Genomic DNA, 14,473 nt, shown 5'->3' with positions numbered 1-14,473 from the left:
CAGCTAGACACACATCTCTGGCCGCCACTCGGTGCACTGTCAGCCATAATGGTTCCTGTACCTAAGAAGCCTAAGCGTCTTTCTCTTTGCACTGCTTGTCATATTCGGGTGTCTCAGCCAGGAGTACCCACTAATATGTGCCAGCGCTGTTAGGAGGCTCAGGGAGAACTGTCTTCTGATTTCACTAAGTCTGATTCTTCCCAGCCGGATGTGGGCCTAGGTAAAGATGACTCAGGTGGGGCGCCTGATTTTGGAACTCCCCTAACTGGGTTCCTCAGCAGGGCAAGGTAGCTCAGTGAGTACACCTCAGGTACCTCCTGGTCTGGATACTTCTACTTTTTCATGGGTAGGATTTTCCAGGGGTTGCAATCCTTTCTTCAGGCCCAGTCCTCAGCCCTGTCCCATGCTCCCAGAGCAGAGGTGCAAGAAAGATCCTTGCCTGGACCTTCTGTCAAGCACTGGAGTACTCCTAGAGTGGCAGCAAGACCTCTGGATAGAGATCCCCATGGCATGGATGATGATGTCTTATGTTTATTTCATTTTATTTGCCTATTTGATGTCTCCTATTTTTTATTTGACTGACTTGAATTTTATGTATGTTTTTACTGTAAACCGCATAGATCAATTAATTAATTGTATAAGCGGTATATAAGAACTTTTAAATAAAATAAATAAATGGTGCCAATCCTGACTCTCTTGAGGATGGTGAAATTCCCCTGGATTAGAACCGTATAGAACTATGTTATGGTTCTTTCATAGAGATGAACTGCCGGCTCTAATTTCCCAGACCTTGAAAATGCTTGGAGAACCAAAGAGAGATCCCATTTTGGTTTCATTGTGTAAAGCCTCTTGTTTTTTTCACCATGATGGAAGCCATTCAAAAATTGATTGATCTTGGGTGGGGTGCCTCAGAGGCTAATTTCAAAGGGAGTCTGGTTTTGGAAGGTTTGAACCCTCTAGATCCAGTAGTAAGAGAGTGCTTAGTTTCCGAAGGTAGATGCACTTGTGTGTGCAGTCTCCAAGTGGACCACTATTCCCGTGGAAGGAGGAGCGGGCTTGAGGAATGTCCATGATAAAAAGATTGAGACTATCCTTAAGCAAGCATTTGAAGCAGTGGCACTGACCTTGCAGATCGCTTCTTGTTGTTCCTTGGTGGCTCGTTCTTGTTTGCTTCTCTCTCAGGAGGTGGTTGATTCTGGGGTAAACTCCAGGAGAGTTATGGAACCACCTGCTGCCTTCTTGGCAGATGCAGGCTGTGATTTGGTCCACACTTCAGCCAGTGGGTTGGCTTCGATAGTAGCGGCCAGATGTCAGTCTTGGTTGAGAAATAGGTCGGCCGATGCGAGCTCCAAGGCTAACCTCTCCAAATTACCCTTTAATGGTTCACTTTTGTTTGACAGCGAGTTGGAGAAACTGGCCAGTAAGTGGGGTGGATCTCTGGTTCCTCGTTTGCCAGAGGATAAGCATGTGCTGCACTCCTTTAAAATGAGAGTTCGAGCTAGAGGATACAAGCATATTTGATCCTGTAGAGGAGCGACCTTTCAGAGGACTCGACCCTTTGGTAGGTCTCAGTCCTTTCATCCCCAGAAGAGGCATAAGATCAGGTAGTGGAACCTCCTGAGCCTTCTAATGGAGGTTTCACGACACCCCCTTCCCCTGCCCCCCCCCCCAGAACAGGAGATATGGGGTGCCCCTTTCTCTTTTATCAGAGTGGATCGAGATGACATTAGATCATAGGGTCCTGGGGGTGATACGAGAAGAATATGCGATGGAGTTTTGCAGTGTTCATCAGGACGTGTTCATGGATTCTCCCTACCACTCTCTGCAGAAGAAGCAGGCAGTGGAGGGTACATTGACAAGGTTCCTCAGTCTGAGGGCTGTAGTCCCAGTGCCCACATCTCAAGAAAATACGAGGCAATACTCCATTTATTTATTTGTGCCAAAGGAAGGCTCTTTTCATCCCATCCTGGACCTCAGAAGCATCAGCCGTCATATGCAAGTGAAGCATTTTTTGCATGGAAATGTTGCGCTCAGTGATAATGGTCGTGGATCTATCCGAGGTGTACCTACACATTCCAATTCAACTAGAACATCAACACTTCTTGCGGTTTGAAGTTCTGGGATGCCACTTTCAGTTTCGGGCGCTGCCCTTTGGTCTGGCCACCATTCCCAGAACCTTTTCCAAGGTAATGGTAGTAGTTGTGGCAGAGTTGAAAGAGGATGGAATCCTAGTACACCCATATTTGGATGACTGGCTGATTCCAGCCAAGTTGCTGGAAGAGAGCCGCCTGGTAACTCACAAGGTGATTTTCTTGTTGCGGAGCTCGGCTGGGTAGTGCACCTGGCCAAAAGCAGTCTTCAGCCTGCTCAGTCATTGGAATACCTCGGGGTTTGGTTTGATACGAAGCTGGACAAGGTTTTCCTGCCAGAAGCTCGAATTCAGAAGTTGCTGCCACAGCTCTGTCTGTTGATGAACACTCTGCGCCCAACCATGTGGTCTTACCTGCAGGTATTTGGCTTAATGGCAGCAACCCTGGAAGTGGTACCGTGGGCAAAGGCACGTATGTATATTTTTTTTATTATACTATCTCTACCCTAACTATACTACCTCTCTAAGTGTTTAAATTTTGATTATTTAGCATACTATTTAGTTTGCTATGTTAATTATATTATGAAATAATGTATTTACTTCTTTCTTCTTTGGAAATGCAAATAATTTTAAATGATTAATTGCTAACTACTGTAAACCGATTTGATATGCTCGCATAAAAAGTCGATATATAAATCTGCAGTGCATCCTGCTGTCTCGGTAGAATTTGCAGTCTCATGAATATTCAGTTTGGCTCCACTTGCCGATGGAGGTCTCCTCCCAACTGCATTGGTGGCTGCAGATGGATCATTTTAGGAGGGGAGTCTCCTAGCTCCACCGGACCGGCTGGTATTGACAATGGACATGAGTCTCCTTTGTTGGGGAGCTCACTATCAGGAGCTGACAGCGCAAGGATGCTGGAATGCAGAAGAGACTTTCTGGAACATCAATCGGCTGGAAGCCAGGGTGTTCCGGTTGGCATGTTTACAGTTTGGCGACAGGCTGAAAGGTCGATCGGTCTGAATGTCGGACAACATAACGACCTTAGGTTACATCAGTCAGCAGGGAGGTACCAAGAGCAACAAGTGTCACTGGAAATAGATCAACTTATGGAATGGGCAGATGTGCATCTCCAAATGATTTCAGCCTCACACACAGGAAGAGACAACATAAGGGCAGACTTTTTCAGCAGGGAGAGTCTGGATCCAGGAGTGGGCATTGTCAGACAAGGCGTTTCAGCTGATTGTGGACCGCTGGGGTCTTCTGTTCCTAGACTTCTTGGCGACTTTGTACAATGCAAATGTGCTGCGATTCTTCATCCACATGAGAGATCTGAAGTAATTCGGGATGGATGCCTTAGTGCAGGAGTGGCCGGAAGACAAGTTACTGTATGCCTTACCTCTGTGGCCCATGTTGGACATATTGGTTCAGAGGACTGAGTGCCAAAGAGGGATGGTGCTCTTGGTAGTTCCAGGCTGGCCCAGGAGACCATGGTATGCAGATCTGTGGAGGCTCCTGGTGGATTCGCCTCTTGACTTCTGGCGCACAGGACCCTGTTGCAGCAGGGATCCTATCCTTCATGAAGATCTGACTCAATTTTGTCTTATAGTATGGCCCTTGAAAGGGATCGCTTGCTGAAGCGGGGGTACTCTGTGGCAGTGATTTCCACCTTACTGAGAGGTAGAAAGTTCTCCACTTCCTTGGCCTATGTGCAGGTTTGGAGAGTGTTTGAGGCCTGGTGTGAAGATTGAGGTACTCTTCCTTTCTTAATCAAGATTCCGCTCATTTTGGAATTTTTGCAGGATGGCTTCAATAAAGGCTTGGCTCTCAGTTCCTTGAAGGTGCAAATAGCGGCTCTTGCCTGTTTCAAGGTCAGGTAAATGGTAGATTCTTGTTGGCTCATCCTGATGTGACCCATTTTCTGAAAGGAGTGAACCATCTTCGTCCTCCCTTGCGGTTTTCAGTGCCTTTTTGGAGTCTTAATTTGGTATTGGATTTCTTGGCAGGTCCTACGTTTAGACCAGCGTGTACCCTGTCCTTGAGGTTTACTGACCTCGAAAACTGTGTTTCTTGTGGCAGTTTGCTTTGTGCTTAGTTGTTTCTGAACTCCAAGCCTTGTCTTGCTGTGAGCCTTTCCTTCAGGTGACTCCAGGAGCGGTACAGCTGTATACTGTTCCTTCTTTTTTACTGAAGGTGGTCACTGAGTTTCACTTGATACTGGACAGGCTGGTGTCACTGCAGGGCTGTATGCACTGTAATGTCAGTTTGCTTCATCTCCATCTGCTGGTAGGGATGCATAACCCACTTGTTCTGGATTCCTAAAGAAAAGGAAATTCAGGTAAGTAGTAATTTCTCATTAAGTATCCCCTATCATCGAAAGTAATGGGAGGAGAACTACCATTAGGAGAATATAAGAAAACTAAGATAGGCAAATAACATAAGCAAGAACAACGATTCCTATAATAGTAAATCAAAACTACTGGTTTAACCGTAGTAGCAGGTGAAGATTTTAAACATTTCTAGCATCTATAAAGGACTTAAGTTGCTCAGAAGAAAAGAAAACAAGTCTGTACGATATTTAACAAAACATTTACAAGGATAACGTAAAATGAGAGGCACTCAATGTTAAGCCTTTCTAAGCAACAAAAAAACCCTTTCTTCTCTTCTGGGTGAGACGAGATAAGTCCAGAATAGTTCTCATTAATTGGCCTTGAAAATTAACATTCAGATTCCTAAAATATGAAGCCATATCTTTACTCAAATCATATCCGTAATGAAAGAAACCAGTAACACATAGCCTGCTCAATAATTTTGAGTCCATAAGTCTGCAGGAATTCAGTCGAATTAAGCATATGAGCTGAATTAAGAACATAAGAAATTGCCATGCTGGGTCAGACCAAGGATCCATCAAGCCCAGCATCCTGTTTCCAACAGAGGCCAAACCAGGCCACAAGAACCTGGCAAGATCCCATGCTACTGATGCAATTAACAGCAGTGGCTATTCCCTAAGTGAACTTGATTAATAGTCGTTAATGGACTTCTCCTCCAAGAACTTATCCTAACCTTTTTTGAACCCAGCTATACTAACTGCACTAACCACATCCTCTGGCAACAAATTCCAGAGCTTTGTGTGTTGAGTGAAATAATTTTCTCCGATTAGTCTTAAATGTGCTACTTGCTAACTTCATGGAATGCCCCTTAGTCCTTCTATTATTCGAAAGTGTAAATAACCGTTTCACATCTACTTGTTCAAGACCTCTCATTATCTTAAAGACCTCTATCATATCCCCCCTCAGCCGTCTCTTCTCCAAGCTGAACAGCCCTAACCTCTTCAGCCTTTCCTCATAGGGGAGCTGTTCCATCCCCTTTATCATTTTGGTTGCCCTTCTCTGTACCTTCTCCATCGCAACCATATCTTTTTTGAGATGCGGCGACCAAATTGTACACAGTATTCAAGGTGTGGTCTCACCATGGAGTGATATAGAGGCATTATTACATTTTCCGTTTTATTAACTATTCCCTTCCTAATAATTCCTAACATTGTTTGCTTTTTTGACTGTTGCAGCACACTGAGCCGACAATTTTAAAGTATTATCCATTATGATGCTTAGATCTTTTTCCTGGGTGGTAGCTCCTAATATGTAACCTAACATCGTGTAACTACAGCAAGTGTTATTTGTCCCTATATGCAACACTTTGCACTTGTCCACATTAAATTTCATCTGCCATTTGGATGCCCAATCTTCCAGTCTTGCAAGGTCCTTCTGTAATGTATCACAGTCCACTTGTGATTTAACTACTCTGAATAATTTTGTATCATCCGCAAATTTAATAACCTCACTCGTCATATTCCTTTCCAAATCATTTATATATATATATTGAAAAGCACCAGTCCAAGTACAGATCCCTGAGGCACTCCACTGTTTACCCTTTTCCACTGAGAAAATTGACCATTTAATCCTAATCTTTGTTTCCTGTCTTTTAACCAGTTTGTAATCCACGAAAGGACATCACCTCCTATCCCATGACTTTTTAGTTTTCGTAGAAGCCTCTCATGAGGGACTTTGTCAAACACCTTCTGAAAATCCAAATACACTACATCTACCGGTTCACCTTTATCCACATGTTTATTAACCCCTTTGAAAAAATGAAGCAGATTTGTTAGGCAAGACTGTGTTCCATTAAACCGTGTCTTTCTATTACTCTACGATTTTGATCTTGAGAATAGTTTCCACTATTTTTCCCGGCACTGAAGTCGGGCTCACTGGTCTATAGTTACCCGGATCACCCCTGGAGCCTTTTTTAAATATTGGGGTTACATTGGCCATCCTCCAATATTCAGTCTTTAGGACCATCATGATCAGATGAAGCAATAGGACAAGAGAACGATGGAAGAAACATAACTTTGTTGACAGAAGGAAGTGTCTCGGAAGGCATATGTAATAGTTCAATAAAGTATCTTGTAAGAGTCAACATGGGAAGCTACCCCATAATATTGGGAAAATACAAGATATGAAGGTAAGCCTCCAAAAGGCTTTTTCCAAATACTGAATCCTGCAGGAGAGGGCACCCTACTCCTGAGTCATAGAAGACTGAGCTCCTTGAAATATTTTCATATCTTCTTTGAGAGGAGAGAGAGCATTCTAATATTCCTGTATAGATAGCTCATCCATGGAGACCTGAGGCACCAATTTTGAGGAAAGGGAGTCTATTTTCATAACTGGGGCAGATATCTGGCCAAATTTAGACACAAGCTCCTACAAATTGTCCAGTGTTACCACAGCCAGTTTATTCAATAATTGAGGAAAGTCACCAACAATAGAACTATCTGGAGATCGAAAACCAGAAATGTCACCAACAGGTGCAGAATTGGAATCCACTGAAGAAACCAGGATCCGCTGCAGAGCATCTGGAACATGGGGAAACTCTTTTAAAGCCAGGGTTGCAAGTAAGAAAGATACTGAAAACATCTTGGCTCCCTCCTGCACAGATGCCGGGGATTTGTCATCCAGTGCTGATGTGATATCATGGGATGTATCATATCTAACCGCTGGCTGATAATCATGGTCCCAGAGTCTGAGGCAAACCTCTCCTGGCAGGGCCAATGCTCCTTCACAGAGCCTGGCAATGGGGATATCACCACCAATAATACCAGGAACCAAAACCATGAAAGCTGTGATTGTCTGCTGGCCAGGCAAGCGAGAAGGTTCGGCAGGGAATGCCCTCATTTTGCATTTCTGTTTACGAGCCATCTATGCAGAAATTTCTTAACAGGTAATGAAAGGGTCGGCACAACAGCTTCCATGGCTTGCTTCTTGCCGCCATCTTGCTTCTCCTCCTGCAATCTAACACTTTTGATATTTCTATGGGTGGTTGGTATGCTGGCATCAATTATTGTGCAGACTAATTGCACTGCATTGAGAGCTGGTTTGGTCACTTGTATGCAGGTTTATTAATAAGTCCATCCTTAATTCTGGATTGACTTATTAATAAACCTGTAGAAGATGCCTCTTTGACTTCAGTAGTTCCCATACCAGCCTCTTCTTATATTCCTCCTTAAAAGATGGAGGAGTCAGATGCTGAAAAGTGGTTCTAATACCTGTCCCTAGGATCCCACAGTGAATGGGTCATTATGGATTTGCTGAACTGGTTGAAAGGTCCAGAAGACAGATTTGAGAATCACTAAGCTGAGAAGTTGGTTCTGAAGAGACTTGCAGTATTTCTATAATTGTTCTTCAGTGGTGAAAATGTAGGGAATATTGTGTAGATCAGTGAAACAAACTCCTAGTTTAATGCTTTCTGATTTGTATTTTAAGGCAGCTGTGAAAAATGTTCGAGAATGAAGACTTTTATAAAGCACTGTACATAAAACTTTTTATATGGCAAAAGACTTTGATATCTAAAGAAAGAGTGGCACATTTCTCAGCATTTGTTTTCATTCATTCCTTTTAAATCCCATGATCACTGAATCTTTCCTCTCATCACTCGCAATAGGGTACTATTGTCTGATGCTTAAATGTCAACTTTCTGTCTCAAGACCAGCAGTTATTTTCTTTGTAAAGCATTTTGGAATATAGTTTGTGTGAAAAGCATTTTTAGATTTCATAGTTTCTTATGTGTTTTAAGTTAGGTGTAGTGTTGAAGCGTGATTTAATATAATACTCATTCCTGCAACTCCATGTGATTGTTTTACTAACACAGTAAGGAAATTAGTATCACTTTTTGTTTTTGTTTTTGCTTTTACAGCTGACAGAGCAAGAAGTAGAAACTATATTGGACAAAGCAATGGTCCTGTTTAGATTCATGCAGGAAAAGGATGTTTTTGAACGTTATTATAAACAGCACTTGGCAAGAAGACTGCTTACAAACAAAAGCGTATCTGATGATTCTGAGAAAAATATGATCTCCAAGTTAAAAGTAAGATAACTTTTAATGTTTTAAAGCGTGAAGTTTTGAGAGTGTGCATTTAAACTAAATTTAATTTCAAACAAGCTTTTAAGATTTAAAAAATCAGTTTGTCAGTCAATGTCAACTGAACTCATTTCTTTGTAAGCATTTTTTCTGTTGAAATTTTATTGATCATGTAATGTGCTTTTTTTTTTTGTCTTGTATGTGTTTTTTTTGTTTTTGGTTTGTTTTGTTTTTTTAAAGTTGCACATCAAGTTGAAATGCATTCCTTGGGTGTATAACACTAATAAGATGGAGAAAGGCACCATCTTAATTTTTCATCAGTATTCATCAAAATGGTTGTCCATTCCAGTAACACTCCAGCCATCTGCTGAACTTGTTGCAGTATGCCATTTCTGTTATACTCCCATCCCATTGTACACAGTGGGTTTTATATAGCTTTAAAGTGTCTGACCACTAGCTTCTTCCTGCTGCGCCCTTGTGCTAAAATCTGAATCTCTCAATGACATCATCATGACCTTTTCTGCCTCAGTATTTGTTCATTGACTAGTGCAATATGGCCATATGCGCCACACTGTTCTCACAAGATTGAAAAGAAGACTAAAACCTTCCAGCAAAAGAGGGTTTAAGGATCTTTTAGTGCTGCTTGATTTCATCAGGGCCTAATGAATTTATTTCTTGGCTTTTATATCTCTCACGCAAGTACCAGATCTGGCCGATATGGTTTACAACATAAAATGTGCAAGAAATACAAAAAATATAAAATTACATTAAAATGAAAAACATAACTAATGACTTTAAAATGGATGAATGCCTTACTTATAAAACTAAGCTATTCTACTGTGTTGGACATCCAGCCCCTTCTTGGTTGTTAATATGTAAACAGCCAAGATTTCACCCTCTTTCTGAAAACTAAATAATTTCACTCCATCTTTACATCCAGTAGTGCTGAGTTACAGAACTCATGACCCATAAAGGAAAAACTCCTCTTACAAAGAGTCACCTTAGAGACCTCCTGAGCTGATGGAACTCAGAGCCCCAGTGGCAGATCGTAGGTTCCAATTTGGCATATAACTTTTAACCAACTGCTGCAAGTGCAATGTTTCCTGTCCTCTGAGCTGCCTTAAACATTAGACTCATCATTTTGAAGTTTGCCTCTGCTGTAGTGGGAGTCCGTGCAATTGTCACAACACTGGGGTAGCACTTACTGTTCTTGGATAAACTAAAATCAACCTGGCTGCCATATTTGGCATCACTTGCAGGCGTTGAATACTCTTATTCAGCAAATCCACCAATAAAACAGTGCAGTAATCCAGCAAAGGTAAGACAAAAGCCTGAACCACCACTCAAAAAACATCAATTTCTTCAACAATCTAAGCCTAAGAGTTTTCGGAACCACCAAGGAAATGTGAAAATCAAAATTAATCATTTCATCAGCCATCACTCCCAAATAAGAACATAAGACTACATACTAGGTCAAACCAAAAGTCCATTAAGCCCAATGTTCTGTTTCCAATAGTGGCCAATCCAGGTAACAGGTACCTGGCAGGATCCTTATTCTCTGTCCATTACAGAATGTCACATTTACTTTCAATTTAAGTGAATCCCCTAGGTTGTCCACTGCTCCAGTATGTAACCAGTCTCTTTTGCCCACATTCAAAATAAGTTTATTCACAAAGAAGCACAGAAACCTGCATTAACTCTTTCCAAGGTACTCTCTGGATCAATTCCTGCTGGAACAACTAATTACACATCATCAACATACAAAAACCCCTTAAAACCCAAGAGCTCCCAGGTTCCTACTCATCATAGATAGGGACCTGCTGAGTAGGAACCTGGGAGTTGTCACTAATGTTTACTGTGATTAGAGTTTTTTCTGTTTTTCTAAGGGTTTGTTTAAAAATTCCTCACTGCCAAAACATTCAAATAGTCATATCTGAGAAGCACAAAAATACCTCTAGAAGGAGAAAACATGATTCAGACGATGCACTTGTTGAAAACAGGTTCATTTTATCTGCTGAATGAGGAGCAGAATCCTTAGAGGGGCCTCAGAACAGATGCTGCTGGTCAGGTAGGAGCGTAGGGATATGGGGGGGTGTTAATAGGACTATCCACTCACAGGATATTCAACCCCAGTTAGCTCCGCACCCTGAAGGTGTTGCATGGCTAAACAAAACTTTTACTGACTCTTGACAAAAACGAAACAAACCACAGATTTCAGAGGATTCTCTTGTGATCCATATTCAGTAGGCTCATGCTTTGCATGGATCCTCCCTAGAAAATGCTGACTCATTTGAAAAAGAAATAGAGCAATCTAAATCTGAAGGACTTTTTGATAATTCTAATACAGTACAAGTTTCCTCATGAAGACCTTAGCACTAACAAGATTTTAAGTTCAGAGTTAGTGCTAAGGTCTTCATGAGATTTTATTTGGAAAAAAAAACTATGCATTTAGTACAGCTCACTGAGCACACAGCAAAAAGCAGACATCTTGCAATTTTGGAAATGATTAAAAATGAATAAAAAAATTTGGACCATAAAAGATATATTCCAAAAGCTTTTTTTAAAATCTTAACAAAAAAGACACAGCTTTCAGTTAGTTCAATTGCCCTTATATAGATTCAGCTGTTGCCAATCTGACTTAATGTACCACAGTCCTTTTGGAAACTTCTATTATAAAAGATATGGATTGCAGAATGGCAGCATACTTAAGAGTATATGAGAGTATATGAATAGTTTCTCTCTTTAATCTGCCTTATCTATGTACACATCCAAAGCAATGATTAGATGCATTTAAATTTGTTGAACAGGAAATTGAATCAGTGACTCCCAATTTCCAGTCTCTTACCAGTTAGTACTTATTCATTTTTAATTTATCAAGATTCATAGAAGACTGTAGATAAAATGTTTGTCTACAAAAGCTATAGTAGCTAACAGCAGGCAAAAGAGTACTCTATCTTTGAAATTTGTCTGCTGAATTTTCAACTAAGCTACAGTTAGAGGCCTGTGTACTAAAGGTTAGAACATAAGATCTGCCATACTGGGTCAGACCAAAGTTCCATAAAGCCCAGCATCCTGTCTCCAACAGTGGCCAATCCAGGTCACAAGTACTTGGCAGGATCCCAAAAGATTGATAGATGCAATGCTGCTTATCGCAGGGGTACGCAGTAGATTTTCTCAAGTCCACCTTAATGGTTTATGGACTTTTCTTTCAGGAGTTTGTCCATTTTGTGTCTCTGGGATGATTGCTTAATTGGCATTCCATTTGAAGGAGAGCAGTGAGCAGTTTGAGCCACAACTGGAAAAGATACTTATGGACTTGGTTGAAGGCAAAAAAAGCTTTTCGTCCTTCTTACACAAGTATTAATATTGATTTCTTCAGAGAGTTCAAGAAAAGGAAAACTCAAACTTTCAGTTCTCTACAGGAAAGTTTACTTTAAAGGCAAGCACATTTCTAGCACCAGGTCTACTAACAGACAGCAGTGGCAGCAGTAATACTTTACCAAATACATACCTTATTGAAATTTTAAGATATCTGGGAAAAAATCAATTTCAGATGTGTGGGTTATAGATATTATAAAAATATGTATTTGATATAGGTTTTTTTTTTTTCAAAATCCCACACTTTTCCCTTACAATCCAAATGTTCAACAAACAATTCAAAAGCCTTAACAGTATTATAATAGTTCCCCACGAGGAAACATTTCCAGGGATATATTCAAATGTTTTCATTATTTTAAAGGAATCTGAGTTCTTTCTAATTGAATACCAAAACAAATTTTTCATTAGAAAATATTTTTAATGGAATCTCTGAGCCATAATTCAGGGAATCAAACAAGGTCCTGTATGTATTAAATCTTCAAGAAGAACATCTTCACATTCCCATTCACCATAAATATTGTAGATTTGTGATAATCAGTATCACTAATATGCTTCCATACCATTCGGCCTTCGCTCCAAGAATATTAGAGGTACTTGTCACACTGATTGCTGAAGTAAGAGAAAATTGTGTTCCATACCTAGACAACATGCTATCAGAGCAGATTATTTTGTGCAAACTGCAGTTCACAGGAACCAAGTCTTCACTCTTCTCTAAGCACATGAGTGATTCATAACTGAGAGAAAAGCTCCGTGGCTCCTGCATAAAAGTATCTGGGAACAAGATTCAACACATTTGACTAATTTAAAAACCATAAGAAGAGTCTTCTCATATGTAATAAATTTAGTCTCACTAAGTCAGAATATGTCTCAGCAATATAGTGTCAACAGATTGTGGATCTCATAGTATTCATATCAGATATGGATGGGCCCATGGGCAAAATTTCATGTTCAAATTTTCAGAACTGACTTATCAAAGAGCAGCCACTTTCTGAGAACAGTTTTAAACTATATTATTCAAATGTCTTTCATTATTTTGGACAGCCAAAGCAAATTTAGAAAAAGGGAAATGCCTCTTGCCACTCTGACATGGAAACTTATCTTCTCAAATGCATATGAGAAGGATTGAAGGAACTATGTTTGTGATACATTTCTCCTAGGGTCTTTGGACTCAATGGGGAAAATGTGTCCATGTCAATTTATTAGCAATAGAAGTGGTAGTTCATACCATATAAAAATCAGACCATTGTTTGACAGTCGTGGCAAAGTAAAATCTGACAACACTGTGACAATTTCATATAACAAGCAGCAGGGTGGCACCAGGTATGCTTGGATGTCCAAGATATCCAAGCTTCTCTCATAGACAGAAAAACCTCATATCGCTTCAGTTATTCATATTGCAGGCAAGCAGAATATTCAAGCATATTGGCTAAGTTTTTCTGTCTATATATTGGAGAATTGGAACACAGACATTTTCCTAAGGATCACCCCAAACTGGGGAATGCCAGTCATAGGTCTTTGTGGTCACTTTCTGGAACAAAAAGTGTGAGGTGTTATAAGTAGGCACAATGAGTATCATGCCATAACAATTCTCTAGTACTGATATGAAAGAAGAGTCCCAGGTCCCCATCACAAGGATCTTCCCTTCTCCTAACCATTCATTCTTTAACCTGATGGTATGTAAGTTGAGAGGAAGACTACTGTAAAGAAGATATTCTCAGAGTCAATGAAGGCCTTTTGGAAAAAGCAAGCAATCTGCTAAAAAGTCACATTACCACGTTTAGAAAAATACAACACAGGTATATATGAATGTCATTCCTTCAAAGCTCCTATTGAATCTATTTTAGAATTTTTGTTCAAAGACCTTACTATATAGTCCAACATTCTAGTACATTAAGGGGTAGATTTTAAAAAAATATGCACGTGCGCTACCTGACATGCCCACATTGATGTGCAATTTTATAACATGAGCACGCTGGAGCATGCATGTGTTAAAATTCTGGGTCGGCGCTCGCAAGGGGGGGTATAATTTTGCAAATTCGCATGGCGACACATTGGGGCCTTCCCCAGTTCCTTCCCAACCCCCTACCCTAACCTCCTTCCCCTATCCTACCCTCCCCCTATTCCTATCCTAGCTACCCCTATTTTTTTATTTTACTTTTTGCTCCTACAAAGGAGCAGGAGCAAGTTGCGTGCGCCAGCACAGCAGCAAATGGCTGTTGTACCAGGTGCCTCTAGCCCCAGCCCGGCACTTACATTCGTCCCGGGGTTTACGCACATGGCCGGGCCTATTTGAAAATGGGCCCGGCGCACGTAAACCCCAGGATTTTCGCATGCCAGGGTTTTAAAATCCGGCCTTAGTTCTTGTAGCAGCAACTTCAAGTAGATATGATATCAAAGGTAAACTCGCCACTCAGATTTTTGTTTATAAGGAGATTGAAGTTGACTAAGCCCATATTTTCTTTTCCAGTTTCTTTTTGGAATTTGAATGTTTTGTGGAATGCTTTAATGAAGTATCATTTTGAATCTATATAAGCTTTTTTTTTTTTTTTTTAACTCTTAAAGTTGTATTTTTGGTGACAGTTCAGCCAGAAGAAC

General features: G+C 40.7%; 1 protein-coding gene across 1 annotated transcript in view; it reads left to right on the top strand.

Annotated features, from left to right (window-relative positions):
- CUL3 (cullin 3) overlaps nt 1–14,473 on the top strand; it is a 233,785-nt gene that overhangs the window by 158,959 nt on the left and 60,353 nt on the right. Inside the window, exon 9 of the mRNA XM_029615271.1 lies at nt 8,336–8,506. Within this exon, the coding sequence (XP_029471131.1) occupies nt 8,336–8,506 (171 nt within the window). The remainder of the gene's footprint in view (nt 1–8,335; nt 8,507–14,473) is intronic.

The sequence above is a fragment of the Rhinatrema bivittatum genome, chromosome 9, assembly GCF_901001135.1.
Source record: "Rhinatrema bivittatum chromosome 9, aRhiBiv1.1, whole genome shotgun sequence".
Lineage (NCBI taxonomy): Eukaryota > Metazoa > Chordata > Amphibia > Gymnophiona > Rhinatrematidae > Rhinatrema > Rhinatrema bivittatum.
This window is presented reverse-complemented; position numbering and strand designations above follow the sequence as displayed.